General features: G+C 35.0%; 2 protein-coding genes across 2 annotated transcripts in view; both read left to right on the top strand.

Annotated features, from left to right (window-relative positions):
• LOC135689123 (otoferlin) overlaps positions 1–3,279 on the top strand; it is a 48,686-nt gene extending 45,407 nt beyond the window's left edge. Inside the window, exons 52-53 of the mRNA XM_065206245.2 lie at positions 769–913; positions 1,867–3,279. Coding sequence (XP_065062317.2) covers positions 769–913; positions 1,867–1,899 — 178 coding nt within the window. The 3' untranslated portion in view covers positions 1,900–3,279. The remainder of the gene's footprint in view (positions 1–768; positions 914–1,866) is intronic.
• Positions 3,280–4,199: 920 nt separating this feature from the next.
• Positions 4,200–20,576, top strand: LOC135689126 (uridine-cytidine kinase-like 1). Its single transcript, XM_089110164.1, has 20 exons — positions 4,200–4,365; positions 5,874–5,998; positions 7,597–7,650; positions 8,210–8,316; positions 9,059–9,184; positions 9,556–9,600; positions 10,021–10,092; positions 10,583–10,714; positions 11,632–11,689; positions 12,255–12,316; positions 13,117–13,133; positions 13,882–13,980; positions 15,489–15,582; positions 16,166–16,228; positions 16,792–16,914; positions 17,446–17,527; positions 18,196–18,221; positions 18,612–18,669; positions 19,049–19,147; positions 19,511–20,576. Exons 1-20 carry the CDS (start codon positions 4,298–4,300, stop codon positions 19,549–19,551), a joined length of 1,551 nt encoding a protein of 516 aa, XP_088966290.1. The 5' UTR covers positions 4,200–4,297; the 3' UTR covers positions 19,552–20,576.
• The last annotated feature ends 549 nt before the right edge of the window (positions 20,577–21,125 follow it).

Here is a 21,125-nt window from a genome sequence, read left to right as displayed (position 1 = left end):
AATTGTTCAGTTCTGTCGAACAACACTTGCTACTATAGGATATAGCTGGTTTAATAACAGTTTGTTTGATTTTGCTTAATAATAGTTTGTATTTTTTTTCAACCATAAACCTTTCAAGGAAATGCCAGTTACACCTTGCTCCTATATCATTCCATTATTCTGCTGCCAAGATAATATTATTTACAAACATTTATTTACCTTCACGCCAAATTGTAGTTTGATAAAGATAGCTTTGACAATAGTAAACATTTTAAAACATACTTAAGTTTTTCGTTCGACACTTTTCAGAGTGTAAAACGTCAATATTTGCACCAAAATGTAAAGCAAAGGAATATATTTATGCAGTTGCGGATCGAACTAGGCCAGTCATGAACGCGAGTACATGACTGCAAAGGTTGTCAATGGAGTGCAAAGGGGAATATAATTCCTCATTTCTACTCAAAAGCGATTTTTATCCTTATGTTTATCAATTCTAAAACTCCTAGATAGGACGAAACATTTTACCATTACAGTAATTAACGAAATCCTGGTTTTCAAGTAAACGTTGCCTCATTTTAAAATCACGTGATTTGGTTGTTGGTTGGCTAACTAAACATTTTACGAAAATTATTCTGAGTTTCTTATTCTTTGCGGAGTGTCAGGTGAAAAGCTTGAGTATGTTTTAAAATTTTTGCCAATTTCAAAGCCATTTTTAAATTTTTTACCATCAGAAATTGTTTGTAAATAAAGATTTGTTAATAAATTAAGACTTTAATTTGATCTTTTCAGTCGACCTTCCGACGCACTTGGGTTTTTCATGAGTCCACTCAAAATGCTTGGCTTTTTGTTCAACTCCTTCAAATGGTGTCTCCTAAAATTCTTCATCATCGCACTAATTTTGCTTCTGCTTGGATTATTCTTCTACTCTATGCCGGTAAGTGTTAGTTTTCATTTGTTATACTGTTCAGATTTCGTGTTATTTAACATTCGGTTCAATTTGACCTCTTATTTTCAGTTTTTAATTAAAGAGCACAGAGACTAGGAATATCTATTATAAAATTTTATCACTATAAAAAATGTTCCTTGTTTGTTCGATGGAATCTACCTTCTGTTTGAGCTAGAAGGGGTGTTCAGTTGCTGCTACCATTGTTTCAAAACGTTTTTGACATTCCTCCGAACCAGAGGTTTATGGCCTCAACCTTCCGCATGTAAACGCAATGTAAAATTACTGAAAAGTAGCTTTGTTTACTGAGTACTGTACTCGACACAAACCTGCAATTTCGGGATCTTTCTAGATGTTTCTCGGAAGGGGCTTAAGAGCTTAGCCCCTTGTTAAAATGCAAAGAGATTTTGGGGGCAAAGCCCCCTTTACAAGTGCAAGGCTGGATGAGTTTCTTAATTGACATGTGAACTAACAGGGAGGGGGAATGAGGCAGTTCAAAGATTTGGAGCTTTTTCCTCTAATACGGACAAAAACCTGCAAACTTGCAAAGTAATAAAAGTTTGCAAAATTGAACTCGATTCAGTATTTTTTCTATGACCCTTCATGTTGTGTCTTTCTTAAAAGGCAAGTCTGATCTTTCTTAAATTTTCTTTATCTCTTCACATTCGCTGAAGCAACACTCCCGAAAACTACCTGGAGAAGTAGCTAAACCATTGACCTATCATTTTCCTAATTTCCAAAGCGGTAAAAGTACACTGAGCAGACCTATCCTTGACAAACCGGAGTACCCTTAGATTTTTGCAGTTGCCCTCCCCCCTGGTTTAAAATCATGGTCCACCTTTTCTTGTAGCTGATTTTTCTGTTTACGCTAGTTTAATTTTCGATCTCTTTCCATTTAAAAAGTTTGAATATATACACAACAAACTTTGCTCATTTATTTCTAGGGCTACACTGTAAAGAAGCTTTTCAATGTTTAGAGGAACTGAATAAAGGATACACACAGATCAGCCAAACACCAAAATGGCTCAGTCTGAAAAGATACGTTTCAACTCGTTCTTCTGTCTTATAGTTACACTTACAGTGCGATGGTATTACAACAGAGTAAATGTGACGCAGACGGTAATGACACAAATTTTTATTCAGTTTCGTACATACCAACTATTCAACAACAGAAATGCCCAATATATTGCATTATTTAGAAAATGGTCTGACTGAAGTTGCTAGGGGACCTTAGTTTGGCATGGTCTTGATCAAAAAGAGCCTCAAAAGATTTTTTAAAGATTTGATCGTGATGTTATTTATGATTTCACTTAGGGCCAAGCAGGGGCAAGGCTAAGGAAAACTCTTGGTGTTCAGATCTCCAGATTTGCATGCCTCATGTGTGACTGTGTAAATAATAGAATAGAGCCAAACTCCTCCCAGTTAATTCTTGAACCATTAGAGAATTCACAGACAATTTCAAAGCAGGAATCGAGTGCATAATATCAATTAATTTTTTTATTGCTTTTCATATCTATTCGAAATTTTAAACATTCGAGTAATCAATGATAAACCTAGAGTCTAGTATTTTTTTGTACTCGCTGACTAAGCTAAAGTTGGGGGCCGGCACGCCCCTCACCCTGTTTGGCTACGACTCGTTAGACAAATAAAGTTGTAGAATAACTTGTAGTTGCTTTCAAGATCACTTGTGTTTATAGGGTAGGTCAAATACCAAGATTTCCTGATATTTTTACATAGATTTGTACTCTTGCATGTTTGTTTCTTGTAATGTCCGATCGTAATTTGAGGCATAATTTAATGTATTTTCCCGAGCAGATGCAAATAATAAAATTCATTACTCTTTAAAGGCAAGCGACAGATATAATATTTTGAAAACTATTTTCGACTTTTGTTAATCGTTTTATTTATGGTTTTAAAGGTTTGAAATTGACTCAGTTGTCAGAAATAAGGCAGTGTGTTTTTAAGGCATGTCAGCGGAAAGGGGATCATTTTGGACAAAGGGGAATATTTTGGACAAATGTGAGGGTCATGCTTGGGGCTAATTGCATCTGGCGGTTATTCTCAGAGCTACCTCTCCTAGAAGCTTTTTATTGAATTTCGTTATTTTTAATCTTTAAAAATTTCGTTCATAAACTGAATTTTTTACCTTTTTTAAGATTTGGCTCTTTTCACTGCTCATATAATTCAATGTGTCGTATTTTCATAGGATTTGTGCAACTATTTTGGGTAGTTTTAGTATTGTTTCTAGAAAAACTAAGACTCCTTTGTAAAATTAAGTAGTCTAGTATTTATTAGCCAGGAAGGAGTTTGCTTATCGTGAAGAAGAATTGGTAATCCATTAATGTCATTTCACTGAACTTAGTTGTGTCTTTCTTTTTGAAATTCTGCCAGCCTGTGATCTGTTTAGGAAATCGTTTACATTTCTAGGGATATCGCATTTAATCAAGAAATATAATTATTTATCTCCGGAACGATTCAATGCATATTTTCACATTTAATTTTTCTATTTACTTTAATTTGTTTTCGAAAATTTCTGCCAACTGTTCTTCGTATTTTGCTTCTTATTTGTTTAAAGGTTAGCTTTTAGAGAGTATATCCTCTTCAAATCTAAAATTTGATTGAAGGTGCTGGTTTAGTGAAGAAATACGCAAAAAATTAGTCTTTTTCCTTCTATGCTTTAGTAGAAAAGTTAGACTTTTCGTTTTAATAGTTATTTTGGCGCCTGTAGCAAAGATTTAAAAGTTCCCGATATTTTCAATATTTATGATAGGACTGTTGTCTTATCAATGCATTTCCAGACCAATTTTTCATGCTTTAAACACAATTTCAGTCTTGAGTTTATCTTTAAAAGATTAAAAAAAGATACGCTGAAGATTCGTCTGGGAGACATTTGCTAGCAATTGAAATGCGTGCTTCATCGTCAATTTTTTTCATTCATTCATGCTTTAACAAAAGATCATATGTAGGCTTAAAGCAGGCTTTAACTCCACATCAAGATCACAGCTGGACGCCAATCAAGAAATAAAACTTTACAACAGATTAACCACCCCTTACCCCTAAATAATTTTCACAATTAAAAATATTGCTACCTCGCGAATCTTTCAGCGTGCCGTGATCATTTCATTATGTATCGAGCCTGGTGAAGGCTATTGTAGTAGTGAAGGTAACCATATATATTAAAGACAAGAAACTAGATTTCTTTCATCGAATCCGAGTCAATTTTTTTACAAGAGTCTTAAAATTTTCAATAGTTTGTTTTGGCTGTTGCTGTTGTGTCACGCGCCCACCCTGTGGAACCGATATGCAAGACAACTTAGTGAAGAAACGTGGATAACGAGAGTTGAGATTCAGTGAATCAAACTTTAAAGTTTCCTCATGGCTGATGACACCGAAACAAGGACAAGTAGGTCAGACTCACCTGTTTGCTCTAGCGGATCAGAAAGGTAAGCATGGCTAAGATATGACATTGCATACGAAACCGAAGCAAGGCGTCTGATGAAATCGGCCTAGGCATTTTTCGAATTTGCTTTCATTCAAACCACATGAGCTACCATTCGGTATGCTAAAAAGACACAGTGCAGCTTATTTCTTTGCTCCAAGGTCTGAATGAATTATAAAAATTATTGTTGCTACGTTTTCTGAAAACATCAAGTGATTTTATATGCTACTTATGCGGTGCAAGTAACCAAGAAAATTATTTTGTCTGGCAACAAAATTGAGATTGGGACTTTTCGTTAAAGAGAGTAGCTGAGAATGCAGACAAGTTTTCCATCTTGTTAGACACCAATTCAGGGCCGAGGTGATTCCATGTAAACCATGCCTGCCACGGCATTCATGACTGTATGTCAAACATTTATTTGCCTGTACCAAATAAAAAACAATTAAATCCATTATGCAGAGAATGGCGATGTTTATGTTGCTAATTAGCTTCACCAAAAATCTTTGGGCTAAACCAATAAGTAAATAAAATGCACATTGGACTAAGTGGTGTTAAAATTCAAATTCATTTTATATTCAGTATTTTAGTTATAAATTTATAATAATATATATGAAAAATAAAAGCACTTATATTGCGCCATATTTCCACAGAAAATTTATAACAATAAGATAATTATATAGTAAGTTACAGTCCATATAAAAAATCCAGGGTGCATTCCATGTCAACTGTAGGCGGAAGGTCCACTGGGACATTTGTTTAGGTACGCCGAAAATATAAAAGCAGTTAGTAAAATTGTAAACATTATTGCGCCAAACAAAGAAAACTGATTATTAGAGAAAACTGTGGTGTATGAGTCTTTTTTTACGTTAACTATGTACATGGCTTCATGTTTAGCATGCCAACTAACAAAAATTTTGAGTACACCAAAATTGTTTTATTGGTTTACATGCTGAACGCTGAAAAAAAACCTGGGTGTACGCCAGAGATCTTCGGGCCTAAGTACATGGAATGCACCCTGGTAGATAATAATTTTTAACAATGTATAGTTGCCTAGGAAGCTGAGAGCAACCAGAATTGTATAATCTAATAATAGTAGCAATGAAAAAATAAGTATATTTTGAATGCTAAACTAATTATTAAAGATTACAAGTTATATTTATTTATATTAATTCTATATTAAAAACAAGAACAGAACAGTATAATAAGGGTTAATATAGAGAAAGAGAATTATAATGTAAATGATAAAGTAAGATGGGGTTGAAGATAAAGGAAAAGGTAAGGGGGACGGGGGAGACATGTAAAGATTTTTGCGATTGATTTGTCGAAATCAAGGATATTAGAGAGAACAGTATCAAGTTTCTACCAACCAAATTTTAGTGTCCATAATTAGTGCTTTGGGCTGCATAAGTGTGTATTATACCCTCTGTCTGTTAAAATACCTTTCAATTTCTTATCAATTTGAAAATTTTATCATATAATTTGGCTAATCTAGTACTTATTTTCTACTTACAGTAATGAAGATGTTTTTGAAAAAGAAGGCACTCCACAAATGCCAAGTTCCCCATCACGGAAAACAAAAGCCAGGAAGATATCTGAGAGAGGGGGAAAAACAAGATCCAAAATTGTCTACACAGCTGGTAAAGAAATTATTCATGGACATGTATTTATATAATTTTGGTTGTCTACTAGGCCAGGGGCAATAATTCAGGCTGCAATATCACTATTTTAATACCCATTTCCATTTATCAAATTGCCTCATCTGTTACTCCCAAAATAAACTTTATGACAAATGTCTGAAACTTTAGGAAACTAAACAACAGTTTGTATTCCTAGTGTCAACTTCAGAGACAGAAGAACGTATCAGTTGAAAGATAAATCCAGCAGAACCAGACTCTGCACTTGCATAACGGCCTTAAAATATCATGTGTCTGTCTATTCGTTAATTACAACAATGTCTTCTTCAGATCCCATAGCTGCAATGTTGCAAAGAGTAAAAAAGATTCTTAAAACCCTGTATTTGTCTTACCAAGATCTAATGTGAACTAGTGTGTGTTATTGCGGGACCTTTGATTTCTTTGTAAATATTAAAAGCTTCAAAATATTTTTTTCTATCTAGCATAGTATTTATTAACACAGGCCATCATCTGTAACGCATGCGATCACATGCACACAGCTCGGCACCTGCCTTGTCAGGGCTATGAGTTATATCACCTTTACAGAAACCATTCTTAGGCCCTGTTTAACCAATAATGTTTTCATTTCATATCATAATTAGTTTTCCAAGTTGACATTAAATTTGTGCCTGTTTATTTGTTATCATTTTCATTTCATCTTCGATTTTGGGCTCCTTTTACATGTAAACACTGTTGTGCATCAGAATGCTATACTGCATAGGATTTGCTTGTTTGGTTGTCTCTGCACAGCAGTGTTTTCATTTGATATCAGATCCAACAGTTTACACAAACAAAGAGATGTATCATACTGGTTTCATCCCACATCACAGTGTTTTCATTTTGAAAGGCAAAAACAGTATAAACAGTACCAGATTGTGTTTGTATTTATTCTTTATTTATTTATATCAGACTGGATAGTTTTGTGTAAAAGAAAGGCAGATCCAGTATGAAACCAATTGATATGAAATGAAAACAGCATCATGTAAACAGGGCCCCACTCACTGCATCGTCTATGAAGAGGAAAATGTCTGATTTTATTTTTATGTTTTTACCCTACACACTGCTTCTGCTTTTTAAAATTTTTTGGAGAGTTTTAAAACCTCCGTTTTTATGGGTACAGCCTTTTTTCAAAAAACTCTGTTTGGGAGGATTTCCACTTTTGAAATCCCTCCGTTTTTATGTTCTTTTGTTCTTTCTAATCAAAATTTTATTTTCAATTTGCAAAATAGCTTTGAGAAAATAAAAATGTATACCCTTGTTAAAATTAAATAAGTAAAAATCGAGAAATTTTCAAATTGTGTACATACTTTTGATAAATGTTCATAAATACTTCATTATCCTTAAATAAAAAATGCACCCCAATGCACCCCTTGATTTGTCAAAGAGTGCGATTGACTACAGCCCTGCAAATTTATTCCTGGTACGGCCTTTTAATTGTTTTGAAATGAACTTGATTGTTTAGCTTGGTAATTAACAGTGTACAGAGTAGCTAATTATATTTGTTCTTCTTGAACTGAGCCAAAATAACTGGCTAGTGAAGTTATACTGTTAATTCTTCACAGGACGACCACCTTGGTACGATTCAAATGGACAATTGAAAAAAGCCTTCATGATTGGTGAGGTCAATTTTCATTAGAATAAGGAAAGATGTTCAATTTGAAATTATTGATTGTTAGTGAGCATAGAGGTAGGAAGCATTTTAAAAAGTAGATGTTACATGTAGGCATTAAAGTAACACTTCCATGAGCTCCCAAATGGCACTTCACCTCGGCTTCCAAAACAAAGACAGGTACAGGTGACATGGTTCATATGTCTATAACAGGGAACATTTGCATATACATTATAACTATTGCCTACTTCCCTTTTTCGTTTGGCAACATACTATACTATAATTTTAATCTAAATTTCCATACATTCCTGTGTTTAGACTACCCCAGAAAGAGCTTGGAATTAAATAAATTGAAACAAACTTTAGCTCAACATCTATAATTTCAGAGGCCCAAATCATGAGATTATCCATTTTTTTACTATCAGAAATTGGTAGAAAAATTAATATCAGCCGATTTGTGGAGCATATGTGGTTGTTTATGACTAGAATAAGGGTTATTCATTCCATAAGTTTGCAGATATAGCTGTAATAAAATATTGAATCAAATTTTCATTTTTTCATTTCAGGTATATGTGGAGGAAGTGCATCAGGGAAGACCACAGTTGCCAAAAAGATCATCTCCGAACTTGGAGTTCCGTGGGTTGTTATCCTCTCATTGGACTCCTTCTACAAGGTTTGTTTTAGATGTTTATTTTAATTCATTTTATCTAATTTATTTGCTGTTTACTGACTAATTTTCAAAATTTTCTACTTTCCAATATCAATAAATAGAGGTTTGTATGTTTTCCATTGGAATGTGATATCGCATTGATAAGATTCACCTTCTGCGTTGCAAAGGAGGCTTGTTACGTTATAAAATTAGAAGAATGTTTCTACTTCCCATGATTTTTAATTTGGTGTAAAATGTCAGATTGTCTAAAAATTAATTTTTTTGCTTAATTAACTTTTGCTTTCTGAATGGCTTTGCATCTTGCATCTTACATTTTTCATTTTGCTTCTTAACTCAAAGCAACATTGCTCACATTCACAAATTGTGAAGCAAGATTTGGTTTGACAGTAAGCGAAGAGGGGGTGCACTCTCCTTGATCAGCATAGCTTCATGCAAATTCTTTAGTCATGTATTATCGCCAATCTTTTTTATTAAATATGTTAATCTCTATTGTATGCTGTAATCTGTATCAGCAGCCTTGTTTTTAAAGTTTGTGGCCTGTAACAATTCAAGTTGTTAAACGTTTTGACTATTTATATGTAGTGGGATTTGAAATAAAAATAACTGAACTGAATCCAGCTGAACTTAAGTTAGCTATATCTTGAATTGATACATTAATCTGACAGGTCTTTGGTATGTTGAAAAGGATGGTTCTAAATTGCAATTTATATCTGTTTAAATTGATTCATTACTTTCCTATTCCAAGGTATTGTCCCATGAACAACATGAAGCAGCTGGAAGGAATGAATACAATTTTGATCATCCAGACGCATTTGATTTTGACCTGGCTGTTGAAACAATGAAGAAACTGAAAGAGGGAAGAAGTGTGCAGGTATTTTAAGTCTGTGGTTATAAATATTATAATTCTGATGTACTGCAAAGCTTTAAGGTGAGCTATGTAAAGGTAAATATGAATTTAAAACAAAGGGAAATTGATTTCAAGGAGAGCAACTTGTTTTAGAGCAATTTCGGAGAGAAATCTGTAGCTCACCTCTGTCATTTGAAGAGAGCATGGCGGGGGCAGGAGCAATGGCTCTTCTCAAACTGCCAAGCCTGATGAGTCAGAAAGTTTCCCTTGAAGATTGTTTCAATATTTTTGTAAAGGAAATTGGAGAGAAGAGATTTCTTCCACATTGTTACAGTGTGAAATATCTCAAATTTTGTCTGGATCATTATCATTTAGAAATTTTTCTTCTTTATCAGGTTCCAATTTATGACTTTACAAGTCATAGTAGACTAGCAAAACAGGTGAGTGTTGTTTATTTTATGACAATATTTTGTTTGAAATACTGATAACTTCAGTGCCATTAAATTTATAGTTGCCTATGTTTGTTGCCTACATAAATGGAAATGGTATTGAAACAAGTAAACAAACTAAAGCATAGTTACATATTTTGTATGAAATAATTCCAAAGCAAATCAGATTTTTCAGTTATTCTGCCATATTGAAATTTTCATTTGAATTTCATTTTAAAAACATCTGGCAAGCAATACAGTTTTATTTGGCAACTTTAATCAACTTTGAATTTGAGCCTTTTATGAAAAACAGTTTGATGTTGATATGATATTTTCTGTGACTTAATCAATTTCAGAAAGGAAAGTTTGAAACTTTACTGTTTAAAAGAGCAATTGAACAGTATTAATTACTTGCTTAATTTTGATTTCCAGAAAACTGTTTATGGTGCAAATGTTGTCATATTTGAGGGAATTATGACTTTTGTTTCACCAGAACTTCTTGATGTAAGCATTTTCTTTACTTAATTGATATATCCATGCATTATGTCATCCACTGTGTGTGATATTAATTTATCAATCAACATAGTTTTGCTGCATCTCAAGATTGATGTTTTGTGTAACACTGCAGTATTATAGCATTTCTGACTTTCTAAAGTTCTAACAAATCTCAAAAGTTGTCTTTGGTATTTAAAGATGCACCTCTTTTCTGCGTTTCATATTCTAGAGAGACCTCAACATTAATTATATTCTTCATCAACCCTGTCCAGAGGAACCTGACAAGTTTTTATGTCAAATGGGGGGGGGGGGGTAAGAATTGGTATTCTAGAATTCTTCCCCCATTAGGGGACAAGCGGTTGCATGGAGGGCAAGGTAAACGAGTTTCTTCTCCTCCTGACACTGCCCCTCCCACTGCCACCAACCCCACAGAAAATGGACACCTGCCTCCAGCTTGCTGTATCAAATCTCTTTCAACTGCCTTTTTGTTTTCTATTAGATCTTGGACATGAAAGTATTTGTGGACACAGACTCTGATATTCGATTAGCACGACGTCTTAAGCGCGATATAAGCGAGAGGGGACGAGACTTGATTGGCGTTCTCAAACAGTATGATACATTTGTAAAGCCGGTAAGTATAAGCTAACTTCTGCTGTATTTGGTGCCACTTATACAGACTCGGCAACGGTCAATGATTAGAGATTGCGTCACTCTATCCCTTTAAAACATTCCCTAGGGCATCAGCCATTAAAACCAGGCGAGAATCCTCATGGTCTCGTGAGATTCATTTGCACAAGCGGTTGTTTTGTAGTCGGAACATGTCGATGATGATTCATTTCTCTTAGGATTTGATCCCTCTAGGCCCAAATGAAAAAGCTTTGATCAACCTTAGAATGTTTTTATCTGCTTCAAGATCTGACTAAATTTTTAGGGCAACAAAGTGACTCGGTAATACCTGAGCTATAGAACAAAACGGTGACAACAAGTTGACAACTGTTGAATAAATTGTTGTTGACATGCACTATGTAGCTTTTAATGCATCTTTTTTGAAAGTTATAAGGAAAAGCAAAAATTCTTATTAAGGTTATAATGTAGGTAAGGTTATAATTGCTTTAGTCGAATGTTTTTAAATTTTGCGAAGTTCAAGGAATGTGCTGTCTTAAAAATTCTGGCTCTCGTGAAAGTTTTGGCCACGACTTGTTCTTTTTGTTGTTGTTTAATGTTGATTGTTCAAGGCCAAAACTTCTGTTATCAACTAGGAACTTGTCAGTTTGTAAGCAGTTTTTGTTAGGTATTAATTTAAGCCTTTAATATAATGCTTGTTGCAACTGTAGAAGATTTAAAGAGTTTTAAATTGGAGAATTCTTGAAAATGAATTTCTGAATTACATCAAATCACAAAGCTAAAAAACTCATTAAATAATGTAATATTTTTTGAAAATAATCTGAGTTATCTGAATAATGATTTATCTGAAGAAATCACAAAATGCAACCCGAGGCTCTTTGTCAAGAGGGTTTGTTTATTGTTTAGTGTTTATTGTCTTCGCAGATGTTCGAGCAATACATTGCCCCGTCAATGAAAACTTCAGATATTGTTGTGCCATGGGGTGAGTCATTCATTTTCAATCCTCAATTTAAACAAATGGCAAATGAATTCCTTAGCTATATACAACTTTCTCAGTTATTGTTACAAATTCCTTAATTCGCCTTCGCTTTTCTATATCCGTTACTGAATCTATCTTTCATCGTTTGGCCCCATTATTTGGTTCTTTTTTAATGCAAGCAATGATATTACTAAAATGTTCCCTAACAGCAATGAGAGCTGAACGATTCCCTAACACTCTTCCCAAGAACCATCTCAATAATTATTGAAAGTATGCTTCAATAACAAAATAATGGATTTTATCTCAAGCCTTTTCTACTTAGTGAAAATTTCCGTTGCTTGCAATGATATGATTTTAGGCAGTCACCGCCAAATCTTGAATGACCCTCCACTTTAATTAAGCAACCCTTATTCAATTTTTTATGAAAGTTTGAATCTTTATTGAACTATACCATCCATTCGTATTCAAGCAGAGGCTTAAGTTTCGATGCTTAATCGATATTATCTTTCTTTATTAAGGTATGCTGGTTTTAATTAACTATGGTTTACGCAGTATTTTTGCTTTGTAGAGGGAGAAAATACTGTTGCTATCAATCTGATTGTGCAGCATGTTCGAACGCAGCTTGAAAAGGTTTGTTTTCAATAGACCTTCAAGATACAGTCTGTGCTTGTCGATTTAAATCATCTGTATCAACACAACAAATAGATTTCAAAAGGAAATAATAGTGTTTTTCCTAATACCTGCTCTAAAAGGCTTGATGATAATTCAAGGGTGTATTTTATGTAGCTTCCGAGAGTTGTCTTGGGTTTACGTTCTTCCATTGAAGAATTCTTAAGGGTTGATATGAGTGGCCTATGAATGAACTGTTTAGACAAAGATGCCAGAAAAAGCTCTTACATCGCAGGAAGCAGGGTGCATTCGATACTAAATTAAATGAAAGGAAACGCTAGAAAATGTAAAGAAATTGTAGTTTGGAAAGAATTAGATTTCAGAATCAAAGCAAGGAAAGATCTTCGCATTGTTAAACGTTATCAAAAGGAGTTTCAAGAGACAGTTTAAAAGAAGACTGTGGAAACCTTCAGTAACTTATGTCGAAGCAAAAAAGCCTAGATCTGTGCGATCATTAGAACCTGTTCTTCTATCTCAATGCCAGCTGCAAGGCAGTTTTAAATCTCTGAAAATGCTTCCTCTATCTACTTAAAAACCTCAATTTCCTCCATAAAGACTGAAGTACCAAAATCAGCGATTTTAAAACATTTTTGCGGTTTGTAACTAGCAGCTATTCTTAAAACTCCCAGAGATAAGGCAAGCACCTAACGTTATCTTTTATTCATCTCGTTCAGCCTGTAATTAGTCGCTATTTTGTTGTAAGTTTTGAAAGCAACGCTGTTAAAATAGGCCTAATTATGGATTCTGGTTCTTCCCAACAGCGTGGATTCAATTTCAGGTTTGTAGAAAAACAACTTAGTTTTATATTTGAATATATTCTACTTTTAATTCTCATAGCCAATTCTCAGTCATTTATCGCTTCATTTTAAATGCATTAACCAGTTTAAGTGCATTCTTTGTTTTTAAATAGAAAAAAATGCAAGTCGAGGTTTCTAAACCTTACGTTCTCATTTCTATGACCCAGTTTTAAATGTTGTTTCACTATTCAGTTTTTTGTCTTTGTCCTTATATTACTGTAAATTTAATGATTAATTAATGGTATAGCTTGACCCCGAACTAACACAATATTGCTTTATTTTTCTGTGTTTTCAAATATAAAGATGATAAGATTTGTTGGGATAAGAACTTTAATACAGGGACCTAATAACATGTAAATATTTTGGGGAGTGGGCTTATTTAAGGTCAAAGTTGGGGGCTTATGCGAGGATTTACGATAGACGAAAATAGGGAAATATCTAAAGAAAGGGACCAGGTACATTGATCGAAGATCCGAAAATGAGGTAGACTGCAAGTCTGAATATGCAAGTCTGCCAAGAGACCCCAAACGGAAAATTATTTGTATAATTTCACCCCACTTTAAATATTGCCTTTACAGTTCTTTTTACCCAGAGAAAACGCACAACAGCATGCTACCCCTATACCTTTGCCCGTCCTTTTCTCCAATACCCCCAGCTACCAGTATAACTCACTGAAGAACCCTCAGTTTTAATTTGATTGAAGTTCTATCTTATGCCTTGCTAATGCAGATCAAAGCTGGTTACAGCTCATAAAGGACAGCCGTTGCCTGATAATTTACACATTGTCGAAGATACTCCACAGCACAGAGGGTTGCAAGCAATCATCAGGTAATCAACCTCATGAATCATTAATCATGATTGGTTATCAAGTGACCATACGTTGCACTCTTTTTATTGTTAAGGACAGTTGCCTTAATCAACCTCATGAATCACTAATCATGATTGGTTATCAAGCGACCATACATTGCACTCTTTTTATTGTTAAGGACAGTTATCTCCTTCACGCATGCTATTGTCTAGCCAGAATTCAGTTTTTTAGACATGAACAAAGACCTTTCGATGCGCGAAAGGGAAATGTGAAAGCAGTAAGCATGGGTACACAAAGCTGTTTGATTTTGCAATGATTTTCCTATTGGATGCTTGGTTTTTCACCCACAGATCTTTTTTTAACTTTCTTTAAGCTTGTGGAATGTACCGTGACATATCCTGGTTTTAAAATGATACTGTCAATGGATTATTCACTGGAAATTATTTACTTTATGATATATTTAGCTATTTTTTCAACAACGGTTTCAGATTCTACCTGACCTTCAAACTTGAATTGACACCTTTCATTCCATCTCCGATACACAGATCCCCAAATCCTTAAGTCCCCAAATCCCTAAATTCCCAGATCCATTGTTCACCCTTCCTTTTTCGTCGTTTCTTTGCTTCTTTTCGAATATGCGTTCAGAAAACAAAGTATAATCCTTGCAAATTTCCGTTGCTACCCTCCCTATTTGCATATAAATTTATGGCCACGTTAATGTTATTAGGAAGAAAAATTTGAGTTTCTTGTATAGACCATGATACGTCGAATAAATTTATGTTTTTTGGGAGTAGAATAAAACGAGGCATAAGCATAGGGCAAAAGAAAGTTGAAAAATTTGTCAGTCCTATCTGGATGTAGCTATTTTAACATTAAAAAATGTTCTGTCCTTGAATGCACAGAAAATAGTTAATTGGCTAGGTACCCCTTGCAGTCCCTCTCCTTTCTCTTCAAATACTTTGGCCCCCTTTTTTATTTTTTGGCTGGTGCCTGTAAGCACGTTTTCAGCCCTCTTGTATCTTACCAAAACCTTGATGATATGATAAGTTGGTAATTCATGATAACATTGGCTAGTTTGTGTTTTAGTTCTAAATTTGTCTGTGTGATTTTATTCCTATAAATGTGGCTGTTGTGAAACTGAATGCAATGGACAGATGGAAAGAGGCATAAACCATCTGTCAATCAGTGTTAGCCAGCCAAAAAGTGCGCGAAGGGTATCATACCCACTTATTGGCCAATTTTTGATTGGCAGATGTCTTATAATTTTCAGCCAGTCAATCAAAAAGCGCGCGAAGGGTATCATGTTCCCTTATTGGCCAATTTTTGATTGACATATAGCTTATAATTTTCAGCCAGCCAGTCAAAAAGCACGTTAAGGGAATCATCTTCCTTTATTGGCCAATTTTTGATTGACAGATGTCTTAAGCCACCCTCGTGTCTTTTGATTGCCTTGAAACAGCATTAGTGCTACTGCTTTGGAAAAAATAGCAATCAGCCATTTGCAATTGGATTCTCCTCTCCTACGCAGGGACAAGAACTGCGCAAGGGATGACTTTGTATTCTACTCGCAGCGCTTAATGAGGATTTTGATCGAAAAAGCGATGTCCTTGCTACCATTCAAGGTGGGTGTGAAAAGGATAAGTAATTAATCTTACGAAATTCTCATTGTATACCTTCTGAAATGCAGACGTTAAAGAATTACATTCGCAATTTTGAACCCTTTTTTTTTAATTTGTCGTCATGGTACAAATTTGCTTAGTATAAACATTTTTTTAAGTCGAAAAACCAATTCCAATGCTTCAGAATAGAGCTTAAGTTGGTATCATTCTAAAATTTTCTATATATATTTACAAAAGAGGACAACATGCAATGTTTCTAACAGCTGACATGCCATACTTGAATTTATTTGTCAAAAGAATTAAAATGTTAACCCAATGAACTGAAATTGCTAGCCAATTTTGATAACGTCAAGATGTCCCATTGGCTAGGTTTGGCAATGAGATTGCTTGGAGAGATCTTGAGCAGTCTAAGTCATTTCATCATAACCCATGTATATATTTAATACCTTAGTTTCTTTATCGAACATCTTTCGTTCCAAAGAAAATTTTCATAAGAGCATCGTGTAGGTTAGCTATTCATTTGAGCCATAAAATCTTCTTTTTATCTTGTTCTCACTTCTATCTTCACCGTTAATTACTTTTTCAGTCCCACATATGCACTACGGTGCATGGCAGTAAATACAACGGTGTGCGATTCGCAGGTGCCGGGGTGAGTCAGAATAACTTATATCTAATACACAGTAGCGCATTTACATTGATTCCAATTCAAGGTAGCTGTTCTCTTAATATATCCCCCATTATTGTGTAACTGGAGAGCTTTCTTCAAACGGAGATTTATTCTGTATTTTTAGTTCAAGTTCAATATGAAATGATTTTGTTCTTCAGTTGTCCGTCTCGTGTATTCAACTTTTAATTTACTATCGTTGATGAATGATCTCTGTGGATAGCTTCACACAGATTCCATTTCAATGAAGATTTTACAAATTTCTAAATTATTGGATTTAAACAGAAAGGGACAGTTTTCCACAAAGTTCTTGTTACATATTTTCTGTTTTGTGGATAATTTGGAATCTTTTAGAGGAATCCGGTGAATATTTGTCAGTTGCAATCAAAACCTGATTTGTTATTTGGTCAATGGCTGATTGTAATTTAGAATATAGGATTATTTTGTAAATTTCTCAGAAGCATTAATTCCTTAGATCCACCATTGTCACCAGACTATGGTGTATATATATCAATGGCCTTTGATAGCTTAAGGTTCCCTGTTTCTAGATTTGCGGAGTATCGATATTACGTGCTGGGGAGGCGCTTGAAGATGCCCTCGTTTCTGTATCAAAAGATGCCAAGATCGGAAAAATATTGATTCAGACGAACAAAGACACAGATGAACCCGAAGTAAGTTGATTTGGTCCCCATTTACTCTTATTATTTGCATGCTCGTGAAACATAGGACATCAGGGTATCCCATGGAGCCCCAGGAAATCACATGGGACACTAGGATATCGTATGGGACACCAGGATATCACATGGGACTCTAGGATATCATATGGGGCACCAGGATATTATATGGGACACCAGGATATCACATGGGACACTAGGATATTATGTGGGACACCAGGATATCACATAGGACACTAGGATATCATATGGGACCCCAGGATATCACATGGAACACTAGGATATCGGGCACCAGGATATCATATAGGGCACTAGGATGTCACAGTGGACATTAGGATATCACATTGGACGTCAAGATATCACATTGGACACCAAAACGTCACAAGGTACCAGAGCCATGTCAATAGAAAAACCCTAATTATTGCAATTTGAGTAGATTCAATAAATGCAACTTGTGCATATCTTGTACTTCAGGTTGCATAAACAGCATGTTCAGATAATTCTTATTCTTGTTTATTCTTACCTTAGCTACACTACCTCCGTTTGCCAAAAGATATCAGAAGAGACCACGTGATCTTGATGGATGCTACCGTTGCATCAGGAGCTGCTGGTAATTTATGTTAATTGGGCCATAATGGTCAGCTTCAAGTTCCCGTTTCTACTCAATGATAACAATGTAGTTGATTAAGTCGTTAGGTTTAAAAGTTACGAAGTGTTTTATACAGTTCACCATACTCTTCAATACCGTAAATCCTTGAATCCCCAACCCCTCCGTATAGGCCCCCATCCTAGAAATAAAAATTGTTCATGAGCTCCAGCCTTGAATAAGCCCCCTACCCACTGACATACCAACACTGCCTACTAATAAGGACCCATGGGGGCTTAATCGAAAAACCTAAAGTAGATGAAGCTTTGCTGAAAAGACTACCAAAGACAATGAATATATCAATATTTTGGAGTATGTATCGTTTTGTGCTTTAATTTATACTTTAGTTTGATATTTTAGAAAGAGTTATTCGGTAGTTTTTCCGATGAAATGAGCTTAAACATTGTGAAAAAACTACAAAGTGGCCGGTTTGAATGGCAGGTTTGAGATAATTTTATAAGCTCCCCTTACTTTCTCTTCGTATAGGACTGCCCCTTGAATTAGCTCCCATCTTAAAACCTAAGGAGACTAATTTGAGGACTTCCGGTATTGCTACATTGATTTTCATTAAAAGCATCCTTCTTTGCCTGTGCTCTTTGTAGAATTTGACAATAGTTCTGTTTCTTCTACAGCGCTGATGGCAATAAGAATATTGCTTGTAAGTTTCTAAATTTTTAGCTCGCAAATGACTTAATTATTCGGAAAAGGAAAGCGCCTTTTCTCAATTTTTTATTTATCCTCGATTTCAGAAGACCGCTACAATAATTATAGATTTAACAGACATCTTGGTGATGAGCATGCACTTAAAATGAATCTTTGTTAGACTATGTAATGTTTTGTGATGATTAGGCCGCTTTCATTGACAAAAAAATTCAATAAAAGCTTGGCTTCTATTGCGATATATAATTCAGTTGTACTGTTGAAATATTTCTTCTCTGGAAGTTTGAATAAAATTCTACACAAGTCTTGTGTACAGTTTACATTTCTATGCAGTCATGTATTTTTGTACATTTATAACTGATAATTTCATGGTCTTTCCCGCCTCTAGGACCATGAAGTAAAAGAAGAAAATATAATGTTTGTTTCATTAATAATGGGAAAAGCAGGTAAGAAAAATTAATAAATGTTTGTTTTCTTATTGAGTAATTGAATTACTTCCATGCATGTAGCTGTTTTCTTGTATTTATAGAAGCTTCCTTTAAAATTTGTTCATGGAGTCCCACAAGTCTTCCTTTCTCGCTTCCTTGCTTCGTTATTTTTGGTCAAAAAAATATATCATCGGATTTTAGTCGATCCTATCTTTAAGGCTAGTCTAATGATCACTGACTTAATCAACCCTTTGATCAGCCTTAAGATCGAATTCAACCACCCCCTCCCCTCTTTCTCTTGTAACAATACTGGTATTCTTTAAGTTGACTGTTGTTGGATGTTCACAGTAATTTTGGCAGACATTAGAGGCTACTTCTCCGTTTTGTTCTACCTCAGGGGTCCATTCTATCGCCTTTGCTTTTCCAAAAGTGAAGATTGTGACAACTGCTGTTGATTCAGTAACCAATGAAAATTACCACATTATACCAGGGATTGGTGAGTTTAATGTCCTCCCACAATGCATAGTTTCACTGTATTTATCCAAATATGCTATTTTTCTGTTCGTTTCATGTTTTCAGCGACTTTTTTAGAGCACTGTTTAATACAAAGATGGCACTGATTCATATATTGCCTGTATGAAATAAATATCATTACAAAGAAATCTATGGACCTAACTGGATTTAAAAAACCATTTCATCATGGACTCATTATCCTTTTCTATTCAAATTGACAGTTAAGACCTTAAATTATAATTCATTTTTTATGCACAATCTTCAATAGTTTTTCTGTTAACTACAATTGTGTACACAAGTAGAAGATTATATTCGATACTGTAGCTTCGTTGCTTTCCCTTTTTAGGTAATTTTGGCAACAGGTATTTTGGTACTGAGCTGGAGTAATGGAATAGGTGCCATGCAAGACGCGCATTATGGCAGCCCATTCTTTTTGCGGGTAGGGTCAACATTCGAATAGCTGATTGTTAGTAAAGTGCTTGTAGACAAGGTTTATGTACAACTAAAGAAGCTATGGCACAAAACAGCCTAAGAGCGTGCCGGTTAGGACCTCAATGGAAACCAGTCAAATCCTATATTGTTTTCAGTTTATATCCATCTGTTAGTTATAGCGCTTATCATTCCAATGGAAAGATAGCATTTGCTGACATTCAACACCTTGGGTATGAGATTGATGACACTCTTGTTTATCCAAGAATACACTTCAACTAAGGGTGGTACCAGAATGTTTCCTATAAGGTGGAATGAATTATTCGGCGCAGAGTCTTAAATATTTTGTTCACCTTATGACTGCAGTTAATTATTTTTGTGTTTATCTTCATACGGGGGGCTAGCATTCTCCGAAAGGGGTTATTCCCTTTAGCCTTCCCTGTGCGCCATCGCTAGCTAGATTCAGTACATATCTCTAATGGAGGACAATATTTAATCACATGACGCGCTTATGATAAGGCAATATATGAGTTTATTTTTAGGTGTTTTTACACTTCGAGTTATTCCCTCTCTACCTTGTATCATTCTTTGTCTATTTGCATTATTCCTGCTCTCTGTTTATCGTTATTTAAACCCCAAGATTCAGTGAATGCAACGGACTCCCTATCTAGCGTTCTTTTCTTATGTGCATTTAACAAAAACCTTTTTTATCCTCAGCCCCCCCCCCCCTATTCCAGTAAAAACTCCCTAATATCTGTTAAGCCTGCTTCCTGATGCTTTGTATCACTAGAAGTTCTGCGGGACTCAGAGGGAACCAGCCAATTATTTATTATAATGTAATTTTATAAATGATGAACAGGATTGTATATCATGTATCCTGGAACGTCATAAATTTATGTAGTTTTATGTAGCCATTTTCAATATCTGATATTTCACCAATAGCTTTAACGAATTGTTTATCATATGATTTTGATTGAGAAGTATTTTTAAATTTTCTTTTACGAGACCTACTGCAATGCAGGATCATTCAGCAACTACGGGCTGTATTAAGGGATTGATGGTGGGGGCTTGAACTTGATCAGGAGCTCAATCTACTACAAGAGCAAGATAGTTCATTGTAAAGCTGTAATCTATTTTGGGAATTATTTTGGGCTAAGCCTTCCCTGCCCCCAGTTATGCAATCACATTGAACTTCCATAGGAAAGGTAGAACTATTGGAAGCACCAATGTTTAAGAGCAATGGATTGTTGGTTAGACACAGAGAATTTTCTAATTTTTGTAGATGCCCTAGCCCCCTCCAATGAACAGTAGTAGCTGCGGCTCTGCGTTGCAGTTTTGGAAACCCTGGATAGAGCCCCTTTGTATCATATCCCAGCTGGAACACGTTCGCGAAATATGTCCTTGAGATAGACTGTTTAGTTTATATGTATTATCACGCAGACATTATTAAGAATAATGTCCATCGCCATTGCAAAAACCCTGTCAGAAAAAACTGTTCTGCATTTTTGGGCAGTCAGTCTGTCTTTTAGACA

This window comes from Rhopilema esculentum, chromosome 9 (assembly GCF_057945365.1).
Source record: "Rhopilema esculentum isolate cy_ngs chromosome 9, ASM5794536v1, whole genome shotgun sequence".
Lineage (NCBI taxonomy): Eukaryota > Metazoa > Cnidaria > Scyphozoa > Rhizostomeae > Rhizostomatidae > Rhopilema > Rhopilema esculentum.
This window is presented reverse-complemented; position numbering and strand designations above follow the sequence as displayed.

What these genes read in the sequence shown, in the direction of transcription:
- LOC135689126 (XM_089110164.1), top strand. Translation starts at nt 4,298, where the DNA reads ATGGCTGATGACACCGAAACAAGGACAAGTAGGTCAGACTCACCTGTT. An exon ending in CATTGGACTCCTTCTACAAG is followed by an intron (nt 8,317 to 9,058) that starts GTTTGTTTTAGA and finishes TCCTATTCCAAG; the next exon opens with GTATTGTCCCATGAACAACA. An exon ending in AAGACACAGATGAACCCGAA is followed by an intron (nt 16,915 to 17,445) that starts GTAAGTTGATTT and finishes TTCTTACCTTAG; the next exon opens with CTACACTACCTCCGTTTGCC.